Below are 27850 nucleotides of genomic sequence, written 5' to 3' on the forward strand. Positions count from 1 at the left end.
GCGGCAATTCTAGGACTTGTCAGCAGAACCCTAAGACACGGAGAAGATGGCGTTACCATGCAGCTCTTCTGTGACCGTCTCGCCTTGGAAACCTTTCGCGAACCCGAGGACGACATTATACAGGAGAAGGAGGGGAAGAAAAAGAGCGAAGCATGGATAAAACCCCTTGTCGACGAGAGAGTCGAGACATTGGACCCATTTTAACTTTGTCTGGGGCAAGAGAAATGATGATGCGGGGTATGTTAGCGTACGGAGAAGCATCCGAGTCAGTTGATGCTTGTTGGAGAAGATGGGGGGTTTGGGAGCTTGGCGATATGGGTCTGGACTGGGGGTGTTGGAGCCTTTGGGGGGAAGTCTTTGCATTGTCTAGATGATTATAGGGTGCCTTGGAACACGTTCATAGTTCTGCCCGAGATAGCTTCACAGGTGGCACCGTGATGACCTCGGTCTTATCCATGCTTCCCCCTCTGTAGCTGTAGGTAAAGGTCCACCCACTGCCAGCAGCGCCGTGCTCGCCATGCTTGTCTACCACCACAATTCCACTCGAAATATCTGGATACTTGCGCAGCATTCGTAGAACCACATCCTCAGCAGCTTCTGTCGGTGACATGCCTCGTCGCAGGTTCTCGACAGCCTGGTAGCAAGGTAGGAATCGCATCATGACGTCTCCATCGCCTGTGGCGCCGCATCCTCCGACATCGCCATCGACGTAGGAACCACTACCGACGATAGGTCCGTCGCCGACGCGGCCGGGGATCTTATGAGACGCGCCATTGGTCGTTGTTCCAGCTGCCATTGAGCCTTCCGTGTGGATAGCAATTAGAGAGAGCGTGTCGTGTGAGACTTGCTTTGAGCGTGGACTTGGGTCTCCCAATTGAGGTTCATACGGACCACAAGAGGCTGATGGGTTTGGGCTCACGTTGACTCGATAATTCGGCTGGCAATTGTCCTCCTTCCAAGTCCGACACTTCTCCGCTGATCCAGCAGTCGTGAGATTCTCAGCCTTGAAGCCATTCTGAAGGGCAAACTCGGTCGCTTGATCACCCGCAAGCATAGAATGCGTCGTGTGCTGAAGAACATGTCTCGCAACGGAAATAGCATCGCGAACCCTACGAAGAGCAGCGACAGCTCCCGAGTTTATCGTGGTGCCGTCCATGATCATTGCGTCGAGGGTTGTTTCGCAGGCTTCGTCGGGTGAACCTCCATACCCTACACTTCCGTCACACTGATTGCGCTCGCATGTCAAGCAGCCGATCTCGACGGCGTCGAGGGATGATGCGCTGTCGCGCTGGAGAGCGAGGAAGGCGGCATTTGTTGCGGCTGTAAAGTCACCCCCCCAGGTATTGATGACGAAAGGAAGGCCTGGTGATGCCGCGAGGGTAGATGCGATGAGGCAGAAGAAGGCTATTGATGCTGAACGAGGGACCATGATGAATGGTCTCGGTTGCTCGGCCTCTCAGTCTGACATGTGCGCCCAAAGATAGACACTCTAGCTTATCAATGTCCCTACGCAAGGATCGAGATGTACGGATATGATGCCGTAACAAATGTCAGATTGATGCAAAGACAGGGATGCTCCAACGCGTGACTGCGGCGCGCGAAATGCGTCGTTCGTATTTAAACCCCTCAAGGCCACGTCTTACCTTTTCAAAACAACAACAATCTTTATCACACCATCGAGAAGACAAAGGTTCCTGAGGTGGAAAGCACTTGTCGTATATATATTCAGAGTAAATCTCGTACAAATTCGTAGAAAGAGACATCGCACGTGCCCATTACATGCTATAAAATGGCCGCTGCTGCAATTGACGCGTCTGCCTTTGACGCCATCGCGAAGTGTCTGACTGTCGCTCTTGATGTTTATCGCGTCGTTCGAGATATTCATCATGGAGAGAAGGCCTCAACTGCTGTCGCTGACTTTGCTGGGCTGTCGGATGCGCTGTCAAAGTCGGCCCAGCACATCAAGGGCGTTGTCCAAGAGACCGGCCGCGACGGGCACGGCCAGCCTCTTTTTTTGATCAGGTTCGCTTGTGTCAAGATATCCGAGGACCTCGTCGTCCATATTGATCGCGTGTTGAAGTCATCCGCCGTCAAAGACGGGCTTATTGACAGCGCCAACTTTTGTGACTTGTGGTCGCTCGACGATCTTCATGCCCTTGGCCTGCGACTTGACGAAGTCGTTCACCGCTTCAAGGAGATGAGAGAGGATTCCGAGTGAGTGCAGTCATCACTCAGAAGTGTCGGACTAACATTCAATTCAGCCTCGATGATGGCGAAGGCGCGTTGCAACACCCTTCGCTGGGTGACTTGACTGCCAGCGACGTCGATCCTGACGAGACCGACAGTCTCGCCCAACAGCTCTTGTCGGCGCCTGCTTCTCCCACCTCAGCTCCACGTCTTGCCCCCACCGGAATCATCAACGACTTCATCCTCGAGAGCCTTGCGTACTCGAGCATGCGCGACCGTGAGGATGAAGTGACTGAAGCCCATTCACGTACTCTTGAATGGATCTTTGACGATTCTCCCCTCACCCAACCTCTCCGGAATGCGTTTCGCGATTCTTTTACGACATGGCTCAAGACGAACGAGCTGGGTCCCATTTATTGGATCACCGGGAAGCCTGGCTCTGGCAAGTCGACACTCATGAGGTTCCTCTCCCAGGATCGTACGGCTATGGAGTACCTGCGCCTCTGGGGAGCTGACAAGCCCGTCAACACGGCAGGCTTCTTTTTCTGGACGAGTGGTTCTCGACAGCAACGATCGCAAACAGGCTTGCTTCGGTCTCTCCTCCATCAGCTGCTTTCTTCGACCCCAGAGCTTATTGCCAAGACATTCCCTGATCTTTGGGCAAGGGTGAGGCAGATGACGACAAAGGAGCGGATCAGCCTCGAGTTAGAATGGACCATTGTCGACCTGAGAGCTGCCCTCGACACATTCCTCAACGCCGCGCTGAAGGACGCCAACATTTGTCTGTTTATCGACGGTCTAGACGAATTCGACGGCGATCATCACGAAATTATCGACTTTTTCAAAAGTCTGACGACGAGAGACAAGACGACGGGAGCTAATGGCAATTCCCTCAAGATGTGCCTGTCCTCCCGTCCTTGGGCCGTGTTCAATGAAGCCTTTGGCAGCTCCGTGCCGAACACCAAGCTGCAGGATCTTAGCCACGAGGACATGTGTCGTTACGTCAAGGACGCGTTCAGATCCAACACACCACTTCGAAGACTGATGAGGACGAATGAGGAGGCGAGCGGACAATTGATCTTGTCGACTGTCCAGAGAGCGGATGGCGTGTTCCTCTGGGTGAGGCTTGCGGCCGAGAGGATGTTATCGGCATTCGGACGACGCGAGAAGTTTGAGACGTTGCAAGAGGCACTGCAAAGCCTTCCGTCGGATCTGGATGCGCTCTTTGAGAAGCTGCTGTTCCAGGATCAATCCGAGACCGAGGTCCTTGACACAGCAGCGCTCTTCCAGCTCATCCACGCCAGAGAAATCGTCGCCGACTTTATCAAGGATGAGTCATCGACCTCCCTCACCATTTGGGAGCTGGCATTTGCCTTACACAAAGATGATGACGTTGCTGCGTTGGAGCGAGAGGTTTGTGAGGCGACAGACGAAGAGCTTCAGACACGGTGTGCGATGACGGCCCGACACATCAAGAATCGCTTCTCTGGGCTGCTGAACATCCATCAAAGGCGAATCGGAAACCAAAGGGTGCATCGCGCCGACGTCGCAAAGCTCGTCACGAGCTGTCGAGTCATCTATATCCACCGAACTGTCCGAGACTGGCTGATGGAGGCGAATGGAGCGGGCGAACGCCTCAAGGCACTTCAGTCGCAGGACTTTGATGCTCATCTTCGACTCTTGCGATCATATGTCCTTCGACTTAAGTTTCCTCTTGATGAGATTGAACATCATCGTCGCTTGGACGAGTGGTACCCTGACATCGCGCTCGCCATGAGCCACGCTCGGTACATTCTCAATGACCCGGACAATCTTCAGCGGCCGCTTCTCAATGAAATGAACAAGACCATCTCATGGCTGTGGTTAGAGAAACCTTCGGACCCCTACGACCATTGGGCGAAGAGTACATTTGGCGCGTACGAGATCCGAATGAAGGCTCCTTCGATTCGGCGTCCATTTCTCTGTCTCGCCACCAAGTTTGGACTTACGGAATATGTCTCGCAAGAGGTTCAACATGCTCAAACCTCGAACGGCGACGATGAGGAAAATGACGATGGCTCGACACCGTTGCTGTCGTACGCGACCGAGTTCCTCTGCTCCCGCAACAAGACCATCTTTCCGCTGTCGTCCCCCAAGCTAGTCCACTTTCTCATCACGAACCAGTCAGCCATCAACCCTGGCCCTGATCACAAATACAAGCATTTCGTCACTGGTCAGTCTGTAACCCCCTGGTTGGCGGTTCTCCGCCACCTCCGCGATGCCAAACGGAGAGGCTGGATCGAACACTACGACATTGATCCAGAGGGCACTCAAAGATGGGCTGAGATTGTGACCATGTTCATCGAGCATGCAGATGTCCATGCAGTGGTCAAGAGAGATGCATGGGATCCAGAGATTACGGCTCTTGGGGTGATGAAGTTGTTGGAGGATACGTACGGGGCGGCGGACATGCACAAATTGAGGGTGCTCATGGAGTCACGGATTGAGCAGGTAAAATAAGTTAAAGGGACTGTACTAGAATAAAAGGCGATGTATTGTGTGTCTTTAGAAGCCTTGCCCGTGGTAGAGCCAGAGACAATGGGGCGTTTGGGACAGAGATGCACATGCGTTCTCCGCCAGTGACAACCCCGAGCCTTATGTCTTATTACAATATTGTCTTGAAGAAATGCTGGATATACTTACTAGAGAGTTTAATCCATAAGATTACTGACATATTTGGATCCATCACAGATGGTAGTGGCATGCTGGCCTGGTTTAGGTTGCTCCGATGGCGGCCGGCCAACAGGGTCGCTCCTTCATTGCCAACGACCATACCAAGCACGTGGAAAATCCGCATAAAATGAGTCTGTGATGGCATCGCTCTTGTCCTCGTTCATATTAAGTCCCCCGGATTGCGCCTGTCTGTTTTCTTTCTTTCTTTTTTTTAAACATTGTCCGGACCCGTCTCCGACCCGGCAAGCTTGCCACTGCTCCCATCGCATTACAGGGACGAATAAGTCAGAACGCGTTCAGACCGCGACCAACAACCATTCTTTGTGAATCTTTAGCTTGATATTATCAAATCCATATATAAAAGCGGCCATAAAAGAGCAAATTAAGATCAAGGTTTAGAAAGGTTTCTATATTACTTTATGAAGTCTTGGACTAAGACACCCAGAGATTCATGAGGAGAATATTAATGCTATGTTCTAAATTGCACCCCAAGACCTGTCGTTCTGTACGTCGTCTAACACGTCTGATGGTGCGGTATCTTCTTGTCTTGCTACCTACCTATGTATTCTCGTCTGGTAAAGTATATCTTCCGGAGTGAAAGGCTCGCAATTCATCTCTATCCCCGAGGAGGATGAGAGACCTTCGCAGGAGGAGCAGAAAACGTCATGCCGTTTCATGCAGCCAAACTTGAACAGTGAACCATCACTGCTGTTATCTTATCGGCCTGATGCATCTCAGCCTTATTGCCTGGAACTTCTTCAAACAGACGCTGGGGTCGGCGGGAGTCGCTCCTTCCCAACCAAACTCGTTGTTGCCAAACCCCCTCTAACCAGCACGTGAGAACACGTGAGAAGGGGGCACAAGTCGATCTCGTGAGGGAACCAGACTTCTCTTCTCCCCAAAACAGATCATACAAACTCGCATCTGAAAGAATGTCCTGATTCTTCGCCGACCCGGCAAGCGCCGCCGATCCCATTCCGGCGGAGGGACGGGAATGCCCTCACTATTCCCCCCACCGCCGCCGCAACGTCACGTCCTCCGCCGGCTCCTCTTCGCCAGCGCCATCCTCGTCGCCGCCGGCTCCTCCAACTCCTCCACCACTTCCGGTGATGACCCAGATCCGGGTCGCACCAGAGCTCTCCAGTAAGATCAGAAGCCTTTTTTTCTTGTCTCGGAGATTCTAAATGAAGCAAAGAGTCCTAATTTTCGCTTAGTGACGGAGATGGACTGGTCCATCTCTAATGACGAGATGAAGAACGGCCGATGTCTTGTTAAAGACATGGGGTGTCGAGGTTGCGCGAACCTCCACTTCATCCAGCGGGTCAAGGCCCACTGCAAGACCGCGGCCCATCTTGTAAGTATGAGACCCCTATCATATCCTGACTACCGGGTTTGGAAAGTCATCCAAGTACTAACCATGTTGTTCATTTAGCGATGGGAGGACGAAAAAGCCCAAGAGGCCGAAGAGAACTCTTTCCCCCGCCCCTCTCCCCCCGTCACCAGACCTTCGGCCCACCGTGGTCACGGTATTTTCGGCTTCCCCCCGGAAGAGCTCCCATCCTCCTCGGAGATGGGGATGGATCTTGATCCTCCCACTCCCGAGAATGTCCCTCCCGCTGAGTCGGACAAGGATAGGGTCATCCCTGACTCTGAGGAGGATGAGAATGATGAGTTGGCAAGAGAAGGAGAAGGGTCTACCGTTCACATTGTGCGGCGTGATGTATCTACCAACACAAGAGACAATCCTACAGTCATTTAGGGAATGCCATTAAGGAACTCCTCATTGCTTCTGTACTCTCCTCAGCAAAGGCTTCGTGAAATACATCAAAGGCTCTTCTAAGAACTTGACCTAACCTTAGATGATGTTACTCTAATCTGTTGTTCAACTACCAGTTATGTGGTAACAATAGTTGACCAACCACTTAAATCAGGTTGTGATGCAAAGTTACTCTAATCTTTCTTGCCGTGGGTGTGACGGAATGAGGAGACCGAACATGGCCATAATTTGTCGCGTGTAGTATCACCGATAATTGCCCAGTGAAAACGAAACACCACTCTGCCAATCCCGCGACAACATCATCTCGCTGACACGATCCACAGCAGCTCATTCCAGCTTTAGCCAATCACCCGGCCAAGCTGCTCGAATCATTAACTTCTTTCGTCCTAGCTCGTAATCACTGAGCCGTGAGAGCCGCTCGAATCGCTAACTCCTTTCGTCAATCACTGGCTCCCTCCCTAACTGCGACTTGGTATATAAAAAATGTTGATTTCGCCATCCATCTTGAGATGTCAAAATTCTTTAGTTTCAACGAGGATGTCATTCAATAATATGCCTCCGGATTCTAGGGATGGATACACCTGCCCTGGTGCACCTCCCCCATACTCAAATGACCTTGCACCGATGTTAGAACCAGCAGGCTCACGAGAAAGTCAACCTCCTGCATTCCCAGTTCCGACACTCTACCAAAATCCATCGACCCTTTCTCTACAAAAACCCATCGCCATACCAGCAACTAGCTCAAAGCTTGGTTCGCCTTTCTTACGAGCCTTCCCGCCGGTACTTGAGAGATACGGTTTACCTCGAGAAACGTTTCTCAGATTCCTCGATGACCTCAACCGCGCGACAGTGGCCAGTCCACCTGTCAAGGTCCTGGGATTGGCTGGCAGTATCGTTTCCATGGTACCCTTGCAAACCACGCAAATCATCGGCAACTCGGTTAGTGTGGCTGCGGATCTGGCAACGTTTGCCGTGAGCAAGTCTCGGAGCGAGCTGTGCATCTCCAAAGCCAACCAGGAGCTGTTCGCACCCAGAGGTCTCCGAGTCGAAATCGCGAAATTGGACGCAGTAGCTCGCTGTGCTCAGATGCCAATTCTTGACAGTGACGGCAAGATCGACAAGAATGCCTCGATCTTGAGTCCTTTGGAAGATGCTCTGGAGCAAACCTCCATGACTGCACAGCAGCGCAGGCTTCAAGCACTTGAACCTTGGATCGAGCCGTTGGATCTCACCCCGTTGCCTGTGCATGTACCCGACAACTTTATGGGCAAAATGCATGCTTCCACAAGTGAACGCCAACGAAAGAGAGAGGAAGAGAAAATGGCAAAGCACCGAGTCAAAGCGCATGAAGACCGGTCTAAGGATTTGCAAAAAGCGGAAGAAGACTATGAAAAGGACATGAGAAAACTTGAGAGAAAGACTATCAAGGCACAGAAGAAGCATACAAAGGACGAACAGAAGCTTGAAAAGAAGCTGGGGAAGCTGGAGCAACGAAAGGAGAAATACGAGGAGGACTATCAGAAGGACATAGCTAAAGCTGATAAGGATTGGCGAAAGGATGACAAGGAAGAAAAGAGCGTGAGAAAGGTGTTGTGGATTCTTATTAGATCTCTAGATAATATCCCTACTTAGATAATACCCTTATCGCTCGTCTGCGAAGCTTGGAGCTCCAACTTGAGTAGCATCTAGAATAACACCCTGAGCAACCAGTCGCTCTTCCAACTCAGGATATGGCAAATCTTGGAAGGCCAAGCCCTTGGACAATGCAATATCACAGGCGTTGGCGCAGGCCTGGCCAATGGCGTAAAACTGATGCTCCAACCTGACGGCCCCTAAAACACAAGTCAACAAATCGTGTCAAAGTTGTGGCACGGAGAAACTTGCCATATCCTACGTGAGATGAACTCGGGCATGTCACGGTGATAAAGTTAGAAGCGTTAGTCCGCTTGGGCACCAGAGCGCGATACGCAACTCCAAATGGCCGCCACTTGTGTCCATCCTTGAAGATGAAGCCCTCGTTGTGTACTTTTCCGTCGCGCAGGATTCTTCGTACGCTGTGTGTATCTGTCGGCCAGTATGCAACGGCCACAGGGTCATCTACCTGTGGCTCACCCACGTCACGCGAGGCAGTCGCTTCGGTGATGACATAGTCGGATACCATGCGCCGGCCGTCGCGGACGTAGAGCTCGTAGGGGAAGTGATCGTTGTCGGAGAACTCGTCGCGGCAGTAGCCAAAGCGTGACCATTCTTTGCGATAGATTTCCTTTCGAGGTTTACGGTTAGTCAAGTCTAGCGGCGCAAACGAAGCGGCAAACTCACGGGAACACCGGGGTCAGTTGATATGAACCATAGCAGTCCCTTGGTAAACCTAGCTGTGTCCTTGAGAATGACTTCCCTACCATCTCGAGACGCAACAGGCCATTCGTCATTCATCCCAAGCAAATCAGTAGACAAGGCACCCTCAGAACCTATCAGATCAGTCTTTCCGCCGGGTAACCGCTTGTTTGGCACGTAAAACTCTCCTCCTGCTGCGAAATAGCGTCTATGAAGTTCATAGTGAGCGGGATCATAGCCTTCTGGCTCTGAAAAAGGCACGCGGTTTTCGGGGTCATCAGTCAACGGTAGTCGATACGAGTATGACTGCAGGTGCAAGTCACCATCGCCTGGCCTTCCGAAGGGCTCGTCTGAGATGCCGTACAGTAGGCCGCTTGAGGGGTCTCCGGATTTGACGTAGGGGTCTAGGTCAACGTCGATCTGGCGGTATAGAGTCTCACCGCGAACGCCCGCAAGAGACTCGTTGTAGGTTTTTGATGATTCGCGGCCTCGGGTCCAGGTGATGCCAGCTGCCGCGAGAAGATCGCCCTCGTATGAAGCCTCGGCAAAGACTTTGCCCGGGATCGTATCGCCGTTTTCTAGATGGATGGCAAGGATCCCCTTCTCGTCACGATCAACCGCGTTTTTTTCTTTCAACGGGGACTTTTAAATGAAAGAAATCAGTAGCTGAAAGATTTTCTCAAATGCGTGAATGCCAACCTTGATGATGGAGATGTTGGAATACTCAGCCAGCCAGTCAGAGATGATCTTCTCGGCGACTCGGGCCTCAAATCGCCAAACATCAGGGTCTTTTATCTTCTTCTCGACGACCTCCTTAAGTCTTTCAAGGCGACCATAATGTCGGCTGATTCTCTCATGCAGTTCCAGACTCAGACCGCCAAGGGTGGTGCTGTTCTGGAACTCGGCCTGGTTATCGATATCCGTAGCACCAAGCCCATTGATCTGAATGCCACCTATCATTGACCCCTGTTATTAGGGCTTCGTTAGGTCCTTTAGGGATATTCTTACCGATATGCTCATTAGGCGAGACAAGCGCTACAGACCGTCCCAGCCTGGCGGCTTGAATGGCTGTGGCAACTCCGCCAGACGTGCCGCCATAAACAACAACCTCAAAAGCTTGAGTCATCTTTGGGTAGCTAGCCTTAGCAGTTCACGACTGGTATCTATTCACCCTTTTGTGCGTTATTTCTCACGTCACCAACGCGACAGCTCGCGAGTCATTATTCCTCTGGGAAAATGGCTAACCTTGAGGTCCGACGTCGGGCTTCAAATCAAGATGCCGAGTCTTGGCCGGGAAGGAACCACGGCAATAAGACCGGCTGCAGACCGCACTTATTGACCAATTGAAAGTATTTTCTGCTGGACACCACGCCGTGATCGACATCGTCTATACTTCATAAGTTCTAAGCGACTCAACCATCGGGTTCGCTCCCGACGAGGATCATCATCCTTAGACTGAGTCTCCACGACCCCAGACTTCTGGGGTCCGGGGAAGTGAGGGGGTCGGTTGGAAAATGGTTCATCCTCAGCTTGATGGTCCGATGACGGCCACATACTTAACAAGGTCGGGATGAGACTTTTGGGTTGGCGGTACCCGAGGAACAGTTCTCAAACTTCACAAGCCCTCATCGCAGTTGACAAAATGGGTCGAGGCGTGTTTGCGGGCAAGGCCGCTTTCGCTCAGGCGACTCCCAGTCTGATGATCTTTTGCACCATCTATGCCCTTGGAAGCATCTTTTTCGGATAGTGAGTGGTTTTCGGTCCCGATCTCTTTCACCGAGTAGCTCACGGCCACGGACAGTGATGGAGCGTCGTTCGGTGGCGTCCAGGCCATGGACCCTTTCTTGAAGACGTTTGGCAAGTGGAACAAAGAGAAAGAGGCCTACTATCTGCCGAGCGATTTGCAATCTCTGATGAACAGTTTACCTCTGATTGGAAAGTTCCTTGGAACCGTCATCGTTGGCCCCATAATCGAAAGGTTTGGTCACCGCTACACCATGGCCTTTACCTGCTGTATACAGGTTATCGGCCCCATTAGTGAGTCTCAAGCCCCGTGGCTCTCCATGTGAGGATTGGCTGACAGCCATACAAGTCCAAGTCACGAGCAAGAATCCAGCACAGTTCATTGTGGGCAGATTCATGGTCTACACCGCCGTCGGCCTTGTTGAAAATGTGCGTTTGACCCCCACATCGCCCTCAACAGCAATGTGTGCTGACCGTCCTCAGGTTGTTCCGACATACCAGTCTGAAATCGCCCCCGGAGCCCTCCGCGGCCTTCGTGGGTTCGATACAGCTCTGTCTCACGACAGGTTCGTTGATCGCAGGCATCGTGAACGAGTCCATGTCCAGAAAGACAGATAACTCTGGCTGGCAGATTGCTACAGCTCTGCAGGCCCTCCCTGCTGTTATTATTCTCTGCCTGCTCTTCTTCACCCCCAACTCACCTCGTTGGCTCATCTTTAATGACCGCTATGAAGAGGCACTCAAGGTGCTGAGGTCTGTCCGTCGGAAGTAGGATGTCGACAATGGTCTTCCCGAGTTGGAGCTTGCGTCAATGAGGGAGGAGGGCCAGGCTGGCAGAAGAAAAAAGGGGCCGTGGAAGGATCTTATAAACCGTGAGAACCGTAGGAGGACCGGGTTCGTTGATCACATGGGTACAAGCGACATTGTGAAAGAAGCTAACTTGCTGCTAGAATTGCCTGCGCCATTATGACCTTCCAACAGCTCACCGGCGTGACGTTTAGCTCTTCCTACGGGCCAACCTTCTACCGCTCTGTCGGTCTTTCAGATATGGCTTTTGTCTATGCGGTAAGTCTCAAATCGATGCTTTTACACATTTAGTACCTGACGAAATGGCAAGGTGGTCAACAACGCCACATCCGTCGTGACAGCAATGATGGCAATGGTCTTCCTCGACATGTTTGGACGTCGAACTCTCGTTATCCACGGGGGCTGGTCCCAGGGAGCCTTCCTCATTGCGATTGCTGCTTTGGGCCGCATCAAGAACCCAAATGTTCACGAGAGCAATGGAATCGTGGCTGGTATGCAATTGTATACATGTATCCTGCATATGACTCTCGGCCCTGGTGCCTACATTACGGCTGCAGAAGTCGGTACCCAGGCTCTTCGTGAAAAGACGATGGCTGTTTCTGTGAGTCTTCACCTGTAACCTTTGCATCCAGTGCCCAGGAAATGTGTTACTGACCATTTGTAGACGGCGTTGAATGTTGTGGTTGGCTTCGTTGTCGTCTTCTGTACGCCCTACCTCCTGCGCGAGATTGGATCCGGTCTAGCCTACATCTGGGGTGGCTTCGCCATCATGTCTACTATTTGGGCTTGGTTTTGCATGCCAGAACTCAAGGCATGTTGCTTTTTGCTCTTTTTGCAACCTTCGCTAACCATGACCAGGGCCGAAATTTGGAAGAGATCGATCAACTATTTGAGGCCAACATCCCCGCTTGGAAGTTTAATAAGTATCAGACCGGAGGTCTCACTCATGAGCTAGCCGTGCTAGAGAATGGGGAGACCCCTGGAAAGATGCTGGATGAGGAGGCTGATATCGATCGCGTGGAGAATGCCTGATTATGGCATCTGTGAGATCAAAACCCCTTAGTCAACGGTCATCAAACTCTTATGATAAGATCGTTGCTAAATCATTAACACAGTTAGCTAAGCATTTATAAACAATGTGATTATTCTCCCCAATGCTGCATCTCAACATCGTCCGGGTACATCTCCTCGACGATCTGCCAAATGCGTCGACGATTCGTCAAGCCTGGCGGCACAATTAAACCACAATCATCGTAACTCCACGGCCGGGCCTCCCCCTCTCCCCAGCGGCGTTCCCAGGTAGTTTCGGCTGGACACATGATCTGGCGCGTCAATTTCTCCCAGTCCAGGTCGAAGCTTGACGCTTTGTCGATGAGGTCTCTGTCGAGGTCCCAGAGGAACGGGATCCCGAAGAACGCTTCTTTCCAATAGTGCTGCGGCATGACATATGTGCATCTAGAAGGTAGCTCCTGCTGAAAGACAAGAAACATGATGTGTTGTTTGATGTTTTGTGGTAGCTTCTCAAAATATCTCAACTGGCGGCTGGGACTCGTTGGTTTATAGGGTTGTAGGTTTGAGAGTAGAGAAGCTGTCAGGTTTGGAATATGTAATGAATCCGAGTTCCACTGTGTTTGCCTCAGTGAGTAATTGAACTAGTAGAATCTCCTATTAGGACTTACCCATTGCTCGGCTGAAAGACGTGGCGTTCTCTCGTAGATGCATTGTCGCGGGATATAGTAGTTGTCCAGCTCTAAAAACACTGAATCCCCAGGTATTTGACACGGAACAGCTGGTAAGAACGGCACCTTGGCATTGTACTCCCAGCTTGACTTTTGGATTCTCCGCTCAAGAGTCATCCAGAGGTCGCCGAGAGAACGGATACCGGCTTTACCGGGCCTTGGGGTTCGCATGACTTTGTTGGCAATGTCCTCACAGGCTGAATGTATCCCGAGATATGTGCGCTTCTTGTAACGTTCATGGACGGAACAAATCTGGTCCCATGTTAGATGGACCGGTTCTTGCAGAGTGACGCGTTCATCGCTGGGCTCTAGATGCATTTCCTTGGAGCCAAAAGATGTTCTTGCAAAGCAGCGTGTGACGTCCTTATCCGAAAGGATCAGTGTTCTTGGACCCTTATCGAAACGCCACCAAGTAGGCCCTGAAAGTGCGACGGCTTGCTGTTTTTATCTATCTGGCTCCCAATGATGAGGGCCTACACCATGTCGAAAGGTTTGTGGGTACAGCCGAATACCACATATTACACAAGGCGGATCACCAATGCTGGCCATGGCTTCTTGGATTATGACCTTGGTGAAGATGAAAATGAACGAATAATATTATTTAGGCTAGCCAATAGCGATAATTGACTTTGGTTGTTGAGTTGGGATGAATGGATGAGTTGAATATCGAATTGCGTTGCGAAAAGGGGTCAGAAGGGGCACCATTTTAAGAGACTCCGTTGTTGCTTCGGAGACGAAATTACCAATCCGAACCAATCAGATCATTTGAATGCCCTGATTTAAGATTTTGGCTCGCATATCAATCCCCCGGCGATTGCCAAAACGTAGCCGTGTATGTTTGTGATACGGCCGTGGATGTTTGGCAATCTCAGTGCGGGCCCACACCATGGTCTACCCACACTGATGTGTCTACCCAATGGATCAGGATGCTCTCGCTTGCTGCATTCCCTTGATTTTTTGCTTTTTATTTGTGTTGAGACGGTAGTATCCTGCCAGATTCGACAACTGAAAAGTTTCGGTTGAAGAGGACTTGCGCACCCGGTTCGTCATTGCATCGCCTTTAAGCTTAGCTCGGGTTCTTCAAGAAAAAGGTCATCAAGCCCCACGAGCAATTTGATCTGCTCGGGCTGGTCGAGATGAACCATCAATGTGGAAGAAAAAGCGTATTTCGAAACCTGAAGATCTAATTATAGGCGAAGGGTTTACAAAGGGCCTGGTAGACTGGAGGTTGCTATCCTCTCTTGATCTCTGGAGGAGATTTGGGCTGGGCTGCTAGCCAGTACCTCTCGGTTTCATTCTTATCCGAGATTTCTCGCATCCGCTCTTCGAGCTCACTGGATGTACAACGCTCCCACGTTTGGTGTGACTGACTCGCAACAGAGGAATGAGGCCTGGCGAACACTTTGGCTAACCTGTGGTCGGGTGGCGGCTTTACTACCAGAAGACGAGTTCTGATAAGCTCCAGCAGGTTTCCGAGGGCGGTTGTCTCGACTTCACACGCCGGGTCCGCAGCCATATGGTCCATCCATTTAAGCACAATGGGGTCAACTGTGACTACCCGCGTGCCGTCCTGGCTCTCTTGTGTTTCTTGATAGAAGTCTCTTGCCGAGAACACGAACGCCGACTGTTTCACCCCGCTGAACCTATGCAAACCATCCATGCCATAAATGAGCCAGATTAGGAACTCAAGCATTATGCATCCCATTGACCAGATGTCAGAGGCACGCGGCTGGGGTTCTTTGAAGTATAATCCAGAGTTGTTCAATTCTGGTGCTTCGTAGGACCAACCCCATTTGGTCTCGTACGCGAAATGACCTCTCTCGCTTTCGATCTCTGACCACAACTCTCCGGCGCCAATCTTCAGGGTTCCAAGCTCATTGCCATTGTGGTTGCTGAACACATATATGTGTTCTGGTTTCAAGTCACTGTGGGGCAAACAAGGCAACTTTGGATCAGAATGAACCCTGTTAATGGCGCTAGCGAGTCCAGCCATTTGTCGAAACGCTGACTTGACTAATCCTGAGGTCAACTTTGGTCGATGGAAAGTGAGCCATAAGTTTCTCAAATTTCCGCCGCTGGCCCATTCAAACATGAAGTACCCGTCTTGCCGCCCCCTTCGAAAGGCGGCGAGAAAACGAACAAGGTGTTCGTGGTTGAGCGAGTTTATGTGAGATAGAGTTTCGACGTCGTCATCCCAGGATGACTCCATGCCCGAGGCGTCGTATGCTTTTTTCACGTCAACGTAGTACGGACGACGAGTATCCTATGTCAAGGGTGGTCAGCAATTGATCAAGCGGTAGTTTTGATGCTTGAAACTCACTATTGTCTCTTGATTGATGTGTTTTTCATGAATCCTGTACCGGATATTCCATGCCGGTTGACTGAGGTCGGTGTCTCTCTCTGTGAATGGGAGGATGGTGTCTGGCTCGAAATCGTAACTGAGCCCAGTGCTTGAAAAGACTGGAGCCAGAAACCTGTGCTGGATGATACAAAAGTACTCAACCGTAGAAATTGGCCATAACTCGTCATAACCAAAGATGCTACGATCCGACACATCTTCAATCTTCGTGTCGCCAATGGCTCCAGTCGAGAAATTCTCCACCCACCACGATCCTTGTAGGGGCAGGTTACTGTCAGTCATGCCTTTGTTGCGGAAAACCTCCATTCTCTTCCGTATCAACTGGTAGAGGGTGGGGTCTGTGAGCAATATAACAATGCCAAACAATTTCTTCGCAGAAATCAAGATGAATTCAGCCAAACTTTCCACTTCCGCCTTGTGCTGAGCTTTCGAGGACAACAGCTCCCTGACCACGGATTCTTTGGTGATGAGGCTGTCAAGGCTCCCATTTGGCAAGAAATACACTTCCGCCTCATCAAAGACACTCTTAACAAGTTTCGTACGAATCTGCTTGTACAGGCTGGCTCTCCCGAGTTGCTCAGTGGAGTTAGTTGCCAGTTTTTCTTCTTCGCGCATTCTTCTCAAAATTTCCAAAACAGGATCAAGTTCAGGGGGTTCTTGCTCTGAACTGGCGAATTTCCACTCCAAAGCAGCGTCAAGATCAGAAGGAACATCAGATATATGCCGTTCGTTGATCGTTGCCTCAGAGGCTACAGCGTCCACAAGGCGGCTGGGGTCATCATCGAATGTGAGGCTGCCCTCGAGATCCTCGACGAGTTGAGCAACTGCCTGATTTTTTCTGGCAGAATCACCTCCAGAATCCTCATTGCTTGGAAGCTGAGCTCCAGAGCTGGACTTTTGTTCATCGTTGGCAGGATCAGTGCTCAAGGACGGCAGAGAGAATAAGGCAATGGCTTTGAGGTGATCACCGATGTGTCGGCAAAGAAGAAGCGCCTTGTCCTTGTTGTTCATCAGAGGCACAATGTTGCTTGGTGTTGATTCGCACAAAGGGCAGACATGGGGCTCTCTGCAGCCAACACCCCAATTGCGTCGAACCAAGGCGTTGACATGAGCATCGCTCAAAGATGTATGATCACGATTGAGGTGCTTCTGCAACTCGCATTCGCTCTTGAACTCTAGCCTGTCGTGCTCCTTGTCGCAGAACCATGTTGCCATGTGTACCCTCTGTGGCCAGTCTCTGCCGTGGAACTTGTCCATATGTTGTAGCCACTGTGTTGAATTCGAGAAGAACTGTGCCGGATGCCGACATTTCTCTGATATGCATACGTAAGGCTGGATATCTTCATGCAAGTGTTGCCTAGAGAGAGATCATTGTCAGAAGATAAGGGTTGAAATAGGGGCTGGAGCTCACCTCCATGCTCCCTTGGTCAACTTCGAAGCTGAAAGTAACACCGAGCAATATGGGCAAACGCCATATCGTTCCTTCTCACCCAGAGCCGGAGGCTCGGGATACATGTATGAAAAACTCGTCTCCTCAACGGAGACAGAGCCTTCAGTGATACCAGAGAGAGCCCCAATCTTTCGATTGCGCTGTTTGAATTTGTTTCGGTCGAACTGAGAGAGGTTTGTGCTTGACGGAGTTGGGTTGGCAAAGATGCGGGCTGCTGGATGCGGCGATCCGATCCGTAGGGTAGTCTCTTTAAGAGGTTCCATCCCCCGTCTAGTCTCTGTTGTTAGTAGAGGAGCAGGTGTCGGCTCAGACGGCACAGGGGTGAGATCAGCGCCAGAGTAGCTGATCTTCTCCTCATGCTTCATTTTGTATAGCATATGATTGCGCCGAACAAAGACGGAGTCACCTAGTTGGTCGGTAAAGGACCGCCTGGCATCCTTGAACCAATTCCTGGCGAGAAGCTTGGAATATTCTGCAAAATAGTCGTCAGGTCGGTGGAAGTGTGATGGCAAGCTCGCGTTCCGCACTGTCGACTTTCGAATCATTGCCGTGAGCTCGATGAGCATGTCAATAGACCCGCCGACGGTTTCCCATGCGTTTCCCTTGTAGCTCCTCCACTTCTGCTTGATCAGAAACTCCTCGGGGTCGATATCATCATTGTCTCTTGACACGAAGGCCGGGGCTGTTTCAGCATCACCATGCTCATCCGGAGAGGACAGTGCTAGTAGTCAGACAGTCAGTGCCACACTTCCAACAGGGCCCAGCCGGTCGGTACCTTGTCCCATTTTTTGTTCAATCAACTCAAGCAAGCCTATGAGGGTTGCTTTGAGATCGAGGTGGTCCTTGAGGCGGTCATCGAGGGACATGCCCTTGCGAGCATCGACTCCGGAGTGCTTCGCCCACAGCTGTAGCATCTGCTCTACGGTTTGGGCTTTTGCGACGAATTCGGGATTCTGTTGGGCCAGGCAGTCGTCAATACGCCTGAAGCATGATTCTTTGGCATGGTGAATGCTCAAGTGTTGGGGTTCTAGTTGAGGATCGGCAGCTCGGATTTGTGAATTCATGATAGCCCACAACTACAGTAATGTTTGTGTTTAAGCTTTGATAAACAAAGATTGTCTTTCTGTATTCCTTCCGAAGTAGACGCGTTGAAAAATGCCTCAATGCAAGCCAGGTCAGCTGGGCGAAAACAGCCAATCGAAGAAAAGTGCAACATTGGCAAGATGTTGGCGCCAGAAACACTGTGTATCACACAGAGTACCAATGTATCTTTACAGTGTGAAAATCTCAACTGCCACGGCTCCGGCTGCGGTTGATGAGGAAAACATGGGCTGACCAACGATCTCCTCAATTTTCAGCTTTCCCAGCCACCTTCGACATACTGAGCTTCTAGAACCGATCAGAGGAGCACAGCGTGTTGACCACGTAGCTCATCATAACTAAGCAACTTTCCGCGTCATCTTGCGTCTTCCATGACTTCAGACTTTCGACATGCCTCGCGAGCCCGGTTCACCCAACCAGGACGATTTTCACGCTGCGTTGACGATAAGCCTGCAAGAGTCTCTAAAGACTGCTAAGGAAGTCATTCCAGTATTCATCTCTGGTTTAAACAGAACCCCGCTTCTCCGCAGCTGGTTGAGTCTGTTGCAACTCAAACTCAACGAACTACCCAGCCCGTACGACTTGTTGGCACTCAACACTCAAGCTCTAGCCAAACTATCCACTCGCCTAAAGGAGCTGTTGTGTCAGCTAGATGGTTTAACATATCAAGACTCGTCGGAAAATCTCAAACCATTGTTGGCAGTGACAAGCAGGCCTGACATCAATCTCGATCGGGCGGCGCAGGACGAATCTCAAATTCTGGAAACTTGCGAGTTACTTCAGCTAGCTATTGACAGGGCGTGGCCTAGATCAGCAGCCGGAGTTGGAGATCTAATCATGGATCAAAATGCTGCCATGGATCAAGTCGAGGATGTTTTGCGCGAAGCAAAAAATGCCAACCAAGTCTGCAGTCGCCTGGAAAAACTTTATGAGCTTCTTTCAAAGAAACTACGCGGCTGCAAGTCCTCGGAACACGTTGCCAAGTTTCATCTGTCCGGACTTGATGACGGTATCATCGGGTTCTTATTCTCTAGATGCGGTGGAACGCAGGGCTGGCATCCGATGCCATGCAAAATCCATCAGTCCGTACTCCCCTTTAATTTGGAATCCAACGTCAACTGACTTTTTATCTGCTTAGTGGCAAAACGAATCACCACGTCCACAACAATGGGCCTAGTGGTAGACCTACCATGATCCCCTTCCGCGGATGCAAAGACTTTCGTCATGCGGAGACGTTGAACAAGACCTTGAATAAGTCTCTTACGTTGAGCCTCAGCAAAGGCCAGGAAATCTTGACAGGATCTGTCCCGAAGAGTCAACTTGCCCGAGAATACGGAACTGTCCCCGAGAAATTTCTGACCCTCAAAGAGGTCCTCGGTGACAACAAGCCAGACCAGACTGCGAGGGCGACCACAAAGGCAGGATGGTGGTACACCAGTCTCATGGCCAGATTATCTCAAACGCCCGAGCAGGAGTTAAACGATGGAGAGCTCGACTACAAATCTTCCTTCACGAAAAATGTGGCCACCGTGCAATATCTTCTCTCCGAGTCTGTGCTCCATCTCTACAACAGTCCCTGGCTTCTAGATATTTGGCAACCCGACCACATTGAGTTCCCCAAGGATGGTACCCTACTAAATTTCAGAAGGCCATACTACCCCTCTTCTTTACAAGTTGATTCGTCACAGGAGTCGATACCGGAAAAAGTCGACGTTCCAGACCCTTATGACCACGCAGAAATGTTCATGGCCAAATTTGGACTGTTGATACTTCAACTCCAACTCCAACAAGCCTTTCCCTTGGAGATGGAGGACCAAAGCGACGATATATGGCCGTTGATTGCCCTGGGACGCTATTACGACGATTTCAAAGAGTCCATAGAGCCCATCAAGGAAGTTGTGGATGCTTGTCTGGATTTCCGACGACACCTTTTTGAAGAGCTAGATGCCCAGGACGAAAGCGACGCATTCAGGTTTCGCATGGTTTTCTACAAACTTATCTTGATGCCTTTGAGAGTAATCCTTCAGCTGAACTTCCCCGACGTTGCCAAAGACATCGTTTGCAACACGATACCTCAGGAAGAGGATCAGGAAACTCTAAACACACAACCACGAGAAGGGGCGACAGCGATCGAACTCAATGGCGTCTCTTCGAGAGCGGCATTCGATCCACAGGTTCTAGGAGAGACTATGCTGAAAAGGTGAGGACGCTGCTGCTTGTGAATAACAGAGCTAATAATGTTACCTGATAGACCTAGTCCAGCCTCGTCAACGGAATGGTTCAGCAACCTTGACGTCTTGAACGAGTATCTGACTGCCCAGACTTGCGAAGGTAGTGAAAATTACGACATGAGCCGTGTGAGGGTTGCGGTTATTGACTCTGGGTTACGGGAAGAACGTCAGGGAGACGCATACATCACCTACCAAAACTTCATCGAGACGTGGAACGACGCCCACAAAGATAACCCACAACACGGCACAAACTCTGTAGACCTCGTACGTAAGGTCTATGGCCGCGCGGATATTTATGTTGCAAAAGTCTTCCAGGGAGACGAAGCAGATGGAAACACATCAAAGTATATGGCTGAGGTGAGGAATTACCGACATCATCGCCCTCTTGCGGCCGCCTTCTCTTTCCCATTCACATTTCGGACTACGCTGACCGTAACAGGCAATCCAGTGGGCCATCAACAAAAAGGTCGACATCATCAGTATCTCAGCAGGGTTCAAGGAGGAATGCCACGAGGAACTAGAGGCCCAGATCAAGATGGCCACCGCCGGAGGTGAAGCACCTGAGATCCTCGTCTTTGCTGCCGCTTCCAACTGGCAAAACATTAACGGCGTTGCCTACCCGGCCAGCATGACGGATCGGGTGATTGGCATTTTCTGCTGCAATGGTGGGCTGAAAAGCTCCAGGCAGTGGAACCCCAACCCTCGAAATCACGCGGCAAATTTTGCTATGCTCGGAGAAGACGTGGCCTTGGACTCAAGTGCGAGACTGCTCGGGGGGACGTCTGTGTCTACGGCCCTAGCAGCTGGGCTAGCGGCAAAGTTGCTCGACTTTTCTCGTCAGCCAGATATTCAGACATGGATGTCCAAGGCCAATCGAGAGAAGATGAAGACAAAGGCAGGGATGAGTGCCATTTTGAAAGAAATGTCACGAAACAACGTGAACGAGGGATACGAATGTATAGCTCCATGGGAGATTCTCCCTGCTGATGCGGCTTCTGGCATTGCAAGTCGGGAGAAGGTCAGGGAAGCCGTGTGTACGATTATCAAGAAGGCCATGAAGAAAGTGTAAGACATGGTGGGGGGAGTATCTATATCTTTAGGAATGTGACAAAGAAGGAATTAGAAGGCCCTTTAGAATCCCATGCAGGATTAGTTGAGCACAAATGCCAGTTCCAGTTCCTCATCTTCGACCACGAATCCAATCTCCTCCATACCCTCTCTAGCCACCACGTCAGCAACGTCTACTTCGTCATCGCCTGGCCCAAATGTTGCACCCTCCGACTCTGTTATCATCGACCAGTCCCTCTGGAGTATCACCTGACCAAAGGATTTAGATAACTTCGCTAGCCTAATTGCCCAGACAAAGTCCGTAACAGAAGAGCCCGATGAAGCCTGCTTGCTGTCATTCGTGAGATTGCCCTCCGCGCTGACGCCAGCAACATCTGGAATCGACCTTCAACGTGGATTAGTGGGGCGAATCCTGAAGACGAGGGAGTACCTACAACCCTGATTTGGTATTGCCTTCTTTGTGAGTCTCCTCCTTGTTGCTCGTATTTGCTCCACGGGCGATCATGATCCCCGTGATCATGAACAACTTCCATGTTCCCAATGTCTTTTCAGACTTGACGTGGTCCGCCACTGAACCCCCCGCAAGATACTCGTTGACATACGACTTGACTGGGTTTACGATGTAGCAGTCCAAGCTCTCAAACTCAGAATAGTTCTCAACTGATTTCCGAAAGGCCCCACTGGCAGTTGCTTGAATGTCTACACCAGCAGCAGTGACAGCAGGGGCCCTTGCGGATACTGATGCATCAGCTTGCGTGGACTGGGAGTCATCCCACTTGAACTTGATAGTCTGAGAGTGCCAGACCTTCATCTCGCCGGGGAACGGTTTGATGTCACCTCTATTGATGACCTGGTCGAGATGATTCAGATCGGGTATGAATTGGCCAAGGAGGATGGGCCCCGTCTCCGTACTGGTCCCGAGTGTCTTTTCATCCGGTGCAGGGTTGTGTGTATGCCTCAGCTTGAACCAGACCTTGTCCATGACTCGTTCTCTTGAGCGATAAATCTGCAGCTGGACAGGTTGAAGGCGATGCCGAGAAGGCGATGTAAGATCTGGATAAGAACCGAATCTGCGGGGCAGTCAGGTATCAGGCTGTGCCAGCCACATTCTGGGCCAACCAGCTCACTTGCGCGGCAGTTGATGCAGGCCGCAGCATTGCGGCCTGAGGTTCAGTCAGCCTTATTCTAGATGCCAGGCTTGTCAGACACGGAACTTGGGCTCCCCTGCGATGTTATTATGTTACAAGTTGGGAAGGACGTCCCTTATAGTTATTTTTAAATTAATGCGAATAAAACAACTTGAAAACGATAAAAACTAAAGCTTCATAAAGGAAAGGCTTCTTCGGGGGTTGAGTGCTACCTTCGCGTCGGTCAAGTTGTGGAGATCGGAGATGATGACCACGGCAGAACAGGAATTTCCTTGCAATCTGAGTAATGGTAATCCGATATTTCCCTCCTCCGCTCCTGGCACTCTACTCATTTGTAAACTTGTTCGAATATGCCGTTTCATGTTTGAATTGAATTCTGAATGCGACCATTAGTATGTCTCTGTTACCCCAGGCACGATACAAGGGTGAACTTACTTGTGTTGGCCTAATTTACTTAAACGTCTTTGCCGAATGTCGACGGAGTACGAACACTTGTGACCGATTCTTTCGCATAATTCACAACATGGACGATGCCCGTTGCACTTCCAAGCTGGTCAGTGGGGATAACTAACCGGGAAACTAACCTTACGGGGATATTTAAGAGTCTACACCCATTGCAGATTCGCGGCGACTTGCTCGTCTTGGTCTTCTTGGTATAAGGCTTCAGACGCTCATCAAGAGGGTCAATTGGCGGAAGATGCACATAGATAGTCGAAGGCATTACTAGGAGATTCCCAGGGGCGAAGCGTGAGAAGAAGATGATGATGTCAGGACGTTGGTGTTGACGGACAAGGTGTGCGGAGAAACATATCGTCAGAGGCTTGTCACGTTATGAGCGATAGCCCAACTTCATGTGCGGCATACTGTAAAATCTACCTCGATGATATCAAAGAGATTATAGCATTGGTAGATACAATTAATAATAACGCACGTCGATTCTTCCTACTGTCTTGGGTATTTTAACAATGATCCTAGAATAAGAGAAAAAATATCTAAAGCTATGAACAATTCTTCACAACCTCCTCCTAAGCTCACTTGTAAGTTTGCTAAGACTTAGCCAATCATTTGTCGCGTACCTAAAATCTATGACAAGTGAGACATAGGTACGTCAAGAAATTCATGATAGATGGGCTCGTAAGGATGGACACGAAAGTAATTAAAGGACTGGCAAGGCTGAAAATGGCAACTCATAAATAAAGTTTTTAATGGAAAACCCGTCAATATCGTCCCCTGGTAGGCTCGGAACAGCCCCACAAGTGATCGGCATTAGATCGGAGGATGCATAAGCCGCCCACTTGCCGGAGCCACGCGTCTCCCCTTTTCTCTCTCATCCACCCAAGTCCAACTCAGCTTTGATGTTGTCATCTCAAATTTGATATCTATCGCATCATATCCATTCGCTCGGGTTAGCCCCACGCTAGAGCTAGATGCCTACCCGTCCGCATGTGAGGACCGGTTGCCGGACCTGCAAGTGCGTTTACTTGTCCCACCAAGAGTGCTTTGTGTTAACATCGGTAGAGCTCGAAAAGTCAAGTGCGATGAGGGAAAACCGTCGTGTCGACGATGCACCTCTACTGGACGTGTATGCGACGGCTATGAGTCCATATCAACTCTGACATGGTACCGGCCTAATCAGCTCTCTGCGCGGGACCAAAGAGAAGGCCGAGCCTTTCAGTTCTTCACAAAGATGGCTGGTCCCGTCATGTCCGGTTCCACAGACTCATATTTCTGGACGCATCTAGTTATGCAGTTCAGTCACTTCGAACCCACAGTACGCCATGCTGTCTTGGCCATTAGTTCGCTCTACGAAGAGTTTGCTCGGGGCTCGAGGATTACTCGTCAAATATGCGGTAGCACGTTTGCCATTGGGCACTATAACGCTGCTATTCAACAGATCAAGTCATCGGGTGATGAGTTGTTGATGTTGTTGCTCTGCATACTCTTTGTCTGCATCGAGTATCTCCAGGGAGATATCTACGCTGCTCTCGAGCATTGTCGGCACGGCATCGTGATTCTCAACAACTCGAATTGCCCTGGATGGGCACATCAATATCTTGTGCCCATATTTCGCCGGCTGAGTATAATACCATTCTTTCTGGGTGGCGTCAAGTCTATGCGTCTCCCAAGCCTTATCGGATTTGATCCAGCCATTCCAGCAGAGTTCAGCGGTATTGCTGAAGCACAGTCGTTTATCGATAACCTCATGCTCCGATCCATGGAGTGTGTCCTCGACGGACTGGACGACAACAAATCTTCCCTTGTCACACTACTGGAACAGTGGGAGGCGAAAGCCAAGAGCCTGGTGCTGATAATACCAGCCTCCTCTATTACGGACAGATATGCTTTGTACGGCATGCGTCTCAAGCATAAAGTCACAAGCATATACGTCGAGAAACCACGCGATGCCACAGAAATGTGGTATGATCAACATTTAGACACCTTCCGAGATGTCGTGGACATGGCGAAGACGGCGTCAGAGACTTGGGAAACTGCAATGCAACAACAAATTCCTGACTCGAGCTTCTCTTTTGAGATAGGTTTCTTGCCTCTCATGTTCTTTGTCGTCATCAAGTGTCGGAGTCTTGCAACTCGCGTCGAGGCCTTGGCGTGTTTAGCCCAGCTTGGCCCAGCAAAAGAAGGGCTATTCGACGTTGGGACTCTGTATAGAGTTGCTAGGCGTCTCATCGAACTCGAACATGGCATCTCATTAGATGATGGCACCATCGGCAGCAAGTCAGTAAACGCCTCGCTGCCACCAGAAAAAGCACGATTCTTTGCCATCCCAGTCAAGCACGAGTTGGAAGTCATCTCCGGTCAGGATGGCAGCATTCACTACAAGCGGCAGATTCATTTCCTGCAAAGAGATCACCAGGGCCAGGTGGTTTCAAGAGAAGAGTACATATCAGATGAGAAACCCAGGGGATGCAAAATATACATCCCTCCAATGCGAAGCGCACAACGTATGTAGGATAATAAGATATAGGATGATCTAGAGTTCGACTCAGGGGATGCAATTCACCCAATGACGTCTTCCAAATAAAACTAATAACTTATTCGGCCCTGCTTTGTCTCAAGTTGACTCGCACCTTGTGGCCAGTTCGTTTTGGGCTCCACCTCCGGTAGTTGCCCCCAAACTTTATAACGAGGCCGATCCGAACGTCGTCCAAGCGTGTGGGTCTGTCCCGAGGGCAGACGTAATCCTCGGGCTATGTCAATACATCCTATATAGGCCGTGACATATTTAAAGGGCATGAATTACGACGATGAATACAGATTTTTGATCCAAGGGCATTTGTTCTCTCTCAAGTCACGTTTCTTCAACTGCCATTTCAACTTGATCAACTCGATCACTCTTCTCATGCGGTCTACCTATCTCGCCGGCGCTGCACTCTTTGCAGCAGCCGTTCACGGTGCTTCTTTGAGCGACATATGCTCCAAGACCTATGCCAAGTCGGCTCTTCCCGCCGATGGCTTCATCTCCGGCATCACGATCGACCCAGACTCTGTTCAAACGACTCTGGTCTCAAACGCCAGCTTTCAGTCGGAATGGTATCCTACTGCTACCGCCGACTATTGCAACCTCACTTTCGCCTATTCGCACGATGGCATTGACAGTGATGTCGTTCACGTGTCGTATCTACTGCCCGCTCCTAGCAAGCTCCAGAACCGCTATGTCTCTACTGGCGGAGGCGGCCTTGCTATCAACTCTGGGAGCCAGTATGCTGCTTCCGGACTTATAGTCGGAGCTGTTTCCGGAATCACCGACGGCGGCTTTGGATCATTCAACACCCAGTGGGATGAGGTCTTCCTCTTGGCCAATGGCACCATCAACTGGCAGTCTGTCTACATGTTTGGTTACCAGGCTCATCACGAGCTTGCCCTACTCGGCAAGGAGCTGGCAAGGAACCTTTACAATGTGTCCAAAAGCTCCAAGGTCTACTCTTACTATCAGGGTTGTTCTGAAGGAGGCCGTGAGGGATGGAGTCAGGTGCAGCGTTTTGCCGACCAGTTCGACGGTGCTGCCATTGGTGCTCCGGCCTTCCGCTATGGTCAACAGCAGGTCAATCATTTGTTCGGCAATGTGGTTGAACAGACCTTGGATTACTTCCCTCCTTCGTGCGAGTTGGACAAGATTCTCAACTTGACCATCACTGCTTGTGACGGTCTGGACGGAAGAGAGGATGGCGTTGTCTCGCGCTCTGATCTGTGCAAGCTCAACTTCAATCTGAACTCCACGATCGGTACGGCCTACTCCTGCGAGGCATCCGGTTCAACGGGCGGACCAATGCTGCGGGCCCGACAGTTCTCCCAGCCATCAACCCCAGCTCAGAACGGGACCATCACAGCAGAGGGTGTTGCCGTGATTCAACAGTTCCTCGACGGCCTTCACGATTCTGAAGGTCGCCGTGTCTACCTTAACTACCAGCCTGGATCAGGGTTCACGGACGCCGCCACTTCCTACGACGAAGAGGCGGAGACCTGGGGCTTGAGTATCAGCGGACTCGGTGGCGAATGGGTCGCTCGCTACCTCCAGCTGCAAGACACCAGCACTCTCGAGAGCCTCGACAACGTCACCTACGACACGCTTAAGGAGTGGATGATCTACGGTATGAACAAGTATGCAGACTCTCTGCAAACCACTCATCCCGATCTGAGTGACTTCCACTCCGCAGGCGGAAAGGTGATCCATGTTCACGGAGAATCCGACGACTCCATCCCCGCGGGGTCATCTGTGCACTACTACGACTCTGTCCGCAGCGTTATGTTCCCTGAGAAGAACTACAACGAGAGCGTTGCCGCCGTCGACGAATTTTACAGACTCTTCCTTGTCCCTGGTGGAGCTCACTGTGGCAGCAACTCGAACCAGCCCAATGGTGGTTGGCCACAGACGACTCTTCAGACGGTTATCGAATGGGTTGAGAAGGATGTGGCTCCTGAAACTCTGGATGGAAGCGGTGGTGATATCGATACCATCTGCCGTTGGCCTCTTCGTCCGCTGTGGTCTGGTGACTCTCTTGATTGTGTTTATGATCAGGAGTCTCTTGATAGCTGGACCTATGATTTTGATGCTTATAAGATGCCTCTTTACTAAGGGTCATTGAACTTGACTTCTAAGACACTACATAGATTTTGTCAATACATTCTTTACCTTATTCATTATTAAGAACTCGTCCACCGTAGTGTCAAAGTGATC

At 50.6% G+C, this 27850-nt stretch overlaps 10 protein-coding genes across 10 annotated transcripts; 5 read left to right on the top strand and 5 right to left on the bottom strand.

The window, feature by feature from the left end:
* Nucleotides 1–397: 397 nt before the first annotated feature.
* Nucleotides 398–1429, bottom strand: NECHADRAFT_34757 (uncharacterized protein; the record flags this gene model as incomplete). Its single annotated transcript, XM_003044020.1, has 1 exon — nt 398–1429. The coding sequence occupies one exon, from the start codon at nt 1427–1429 to the stop codon at nt 398–400; it is 1032 nt and encodes a 343-aa protein (XP_003044066.1).
* A 360-nt stretch (nt 1430–1789) lies between these two features.
* NECHADRAFT_77019 (uncharacterized protein) lies at nt 1790–4686 on the top strand (the record flags this gene model as incomplete). Its single annotated transcript, XM_003043911.1, has 2 exons — nt 1790–2214; nt 2262–4686. 2 exons carry the CDS (start codon nt 1790–1792, stop codon nt 4684–4686), a joined length of 2850 nt encoding a protein of 949 aa, XP_003043957.1.
* A 1207-nt stretch (nt 4687–5893) lies between these two features.
* On the top strand, nt 5894–6658 carry NECHADRAFT_77020 (uncharacterized protein; the record flags this gene model as incomplete). The annotated part of the gene is made up of 3 exons (XM_003043912.1): nt 5894–6042; nt 6097–6253; nt 6332–6658. The coding sequence occupies 3 exons, from the start codon at nt 5894–5896 to the stop codon at nt 6656–6658; spliced, it is 633 nt and encodes a 210-aa protein (XP_003043958.1).
* Nucleotides 6659–8317: 1659 nt separating this feature from the next.
* Nucleotides 8318–10136, bottom strand: NECHADRAFT_34554 (uncharacterized protein; the record flags this gene model as incomplete). The annotated part of the gene is made up of 5 exons (XM_003044021.1): nt 8318–8508; nt 8549–8939; nt 8996–9652; nt 9710–9963; nt 10019–10136. 5 exons carry the CDS (start codon nt 10134–10136, stop codon nt 8318–8320), a joined length of 1611 nt encoding a protein of 536 aa, XP_003044067.1.
* Nucleotides 10137–10652: 516 nt separating this feature from the next.
* Nucleotides 10653–12592, top strand: NECHADRAFT_77023 (uncharacterized protein; the record flags this gene model as incomplete). The annotated part of the gene is made up of 8 exons (XM_003043913.1): nt 10653–10756; nt 10812–10993; nt 11049–11288; nt 11320–11506; nt 11704–11818; nt 11871–12161; nt 12225–12331; nt 12364–12592. 8 exons carry the CDS (start codon nt 10653–10655, stop codon nt 12590–12592), a joined length of 1455 nt encoding a protein of 484 aa, XP_003043959.1.
* Nucleotides 12593–12702: 110 nt separating this feature from the next.
* Nucleotides 12703–13416, bottom strand: NECHADRAFT_34783 (uncharacterized protein; the record flags this gene model as incomplete). The annotated part of the gene is made up of 2 exons (XM_003044022.1): nt 12703–13185; nt 13240–13416. 2 exons carry the CDS (start codon nt 13414–13416, stop codon nt 12703–12705), a joined length of 660 nt encoding a protein of 219 aa, XP_003044068.1.
* Nucleotides 13417–14530: 1114 nt separating this feature from the next.
* NECHADRAFT_77025 (uncharacterized protein) lies at nt 14531–18172 on the bottom strand (the record flags this gene model as incomplete). The annotated part of the gene is made up of 4 exons (XM_003044023.1): nt 14531–15562; nt 15620–17015; nt 17070–17829; nt 17884–18172. The coding sequence occupies 4 exons, from the start codon at nt 18170–18172 to the stop codon at nt 14531–14533; spliced, it is 3477 nt and encodes a 1158-aa protein (XP_003044069.1).
* A 427-nt stretch (nt 18173–18599) lies between these two features.
* Nucleotides 18600–21509, top strand: NECHADRAFT_77026 (uncharacterized protein; the record flags this gene model as incomplete). The annotated part of the gene is made up of 4 exons (XM_003043914.1): nt 18600–19291; nt 19348–20409; nt 20461–20797; nt 20880–21509. 4 exons carry the CDS (start codon nt 18600–18602, stop codon nt 21507–21509), a joined length of 2721 nt encoding a protein of 906 aa, XP_003043960.1.
* Nucleotides 21510–21589: 80 nt separating this feature from the next.
* Nucleotides 21590–22490, bottom strand: NECHADRAFT_34512 (uncharacterized protein; the record flags this gene model as incomplete). Its single annotated transcript, XM_003044024.1, has 2 exons — nt 21590–21866; nt 21946–22490. The coding sequence occupies 2 exons, from the start codon at nt 22488–22490 to the stop codon at nt 21590–21592; spliced, it is 822 nt and encodes a 273-aa protein (XP_003044070.1).
* Nucleotides 22491–25906: 3416 nt separating this feature from the next.
* Nucleotides 25907–27748, top strand: NECHADRAFT_91463 (uncharacterized protein; the record flags this gene model as incomplete). The annotated part of the gene is made up of 2 exons (XM_003043915.1): nt 25907–25967; nt 26058–27748. 2 exons carry the CDS (start codon nt 25907–25909, stop codon nt 27746–27748), a joined length of 1752 nt encoding a protein of 583 aa, XP_003043961.1.
* Nucleotides 27749–27850: the final 102 nt, after the last annotated feature.

This window comes from Fusarium vanettenii, assembly GCF_000151355.1.
Source record: "Fusarium vanettenii 77-13-4 chromosome 2 genomic scaffold NECHAsca_26_chr2_2_0, whole genome shotgun sequence".
NCBI classification, from domain to species: domain Eukaryota; kingdom Fungi; phylum Ascomycota; class Sordariomycetes; order Hypocreales; family Nectriaceae; genus Fusarium; species Fusarium vanettenii.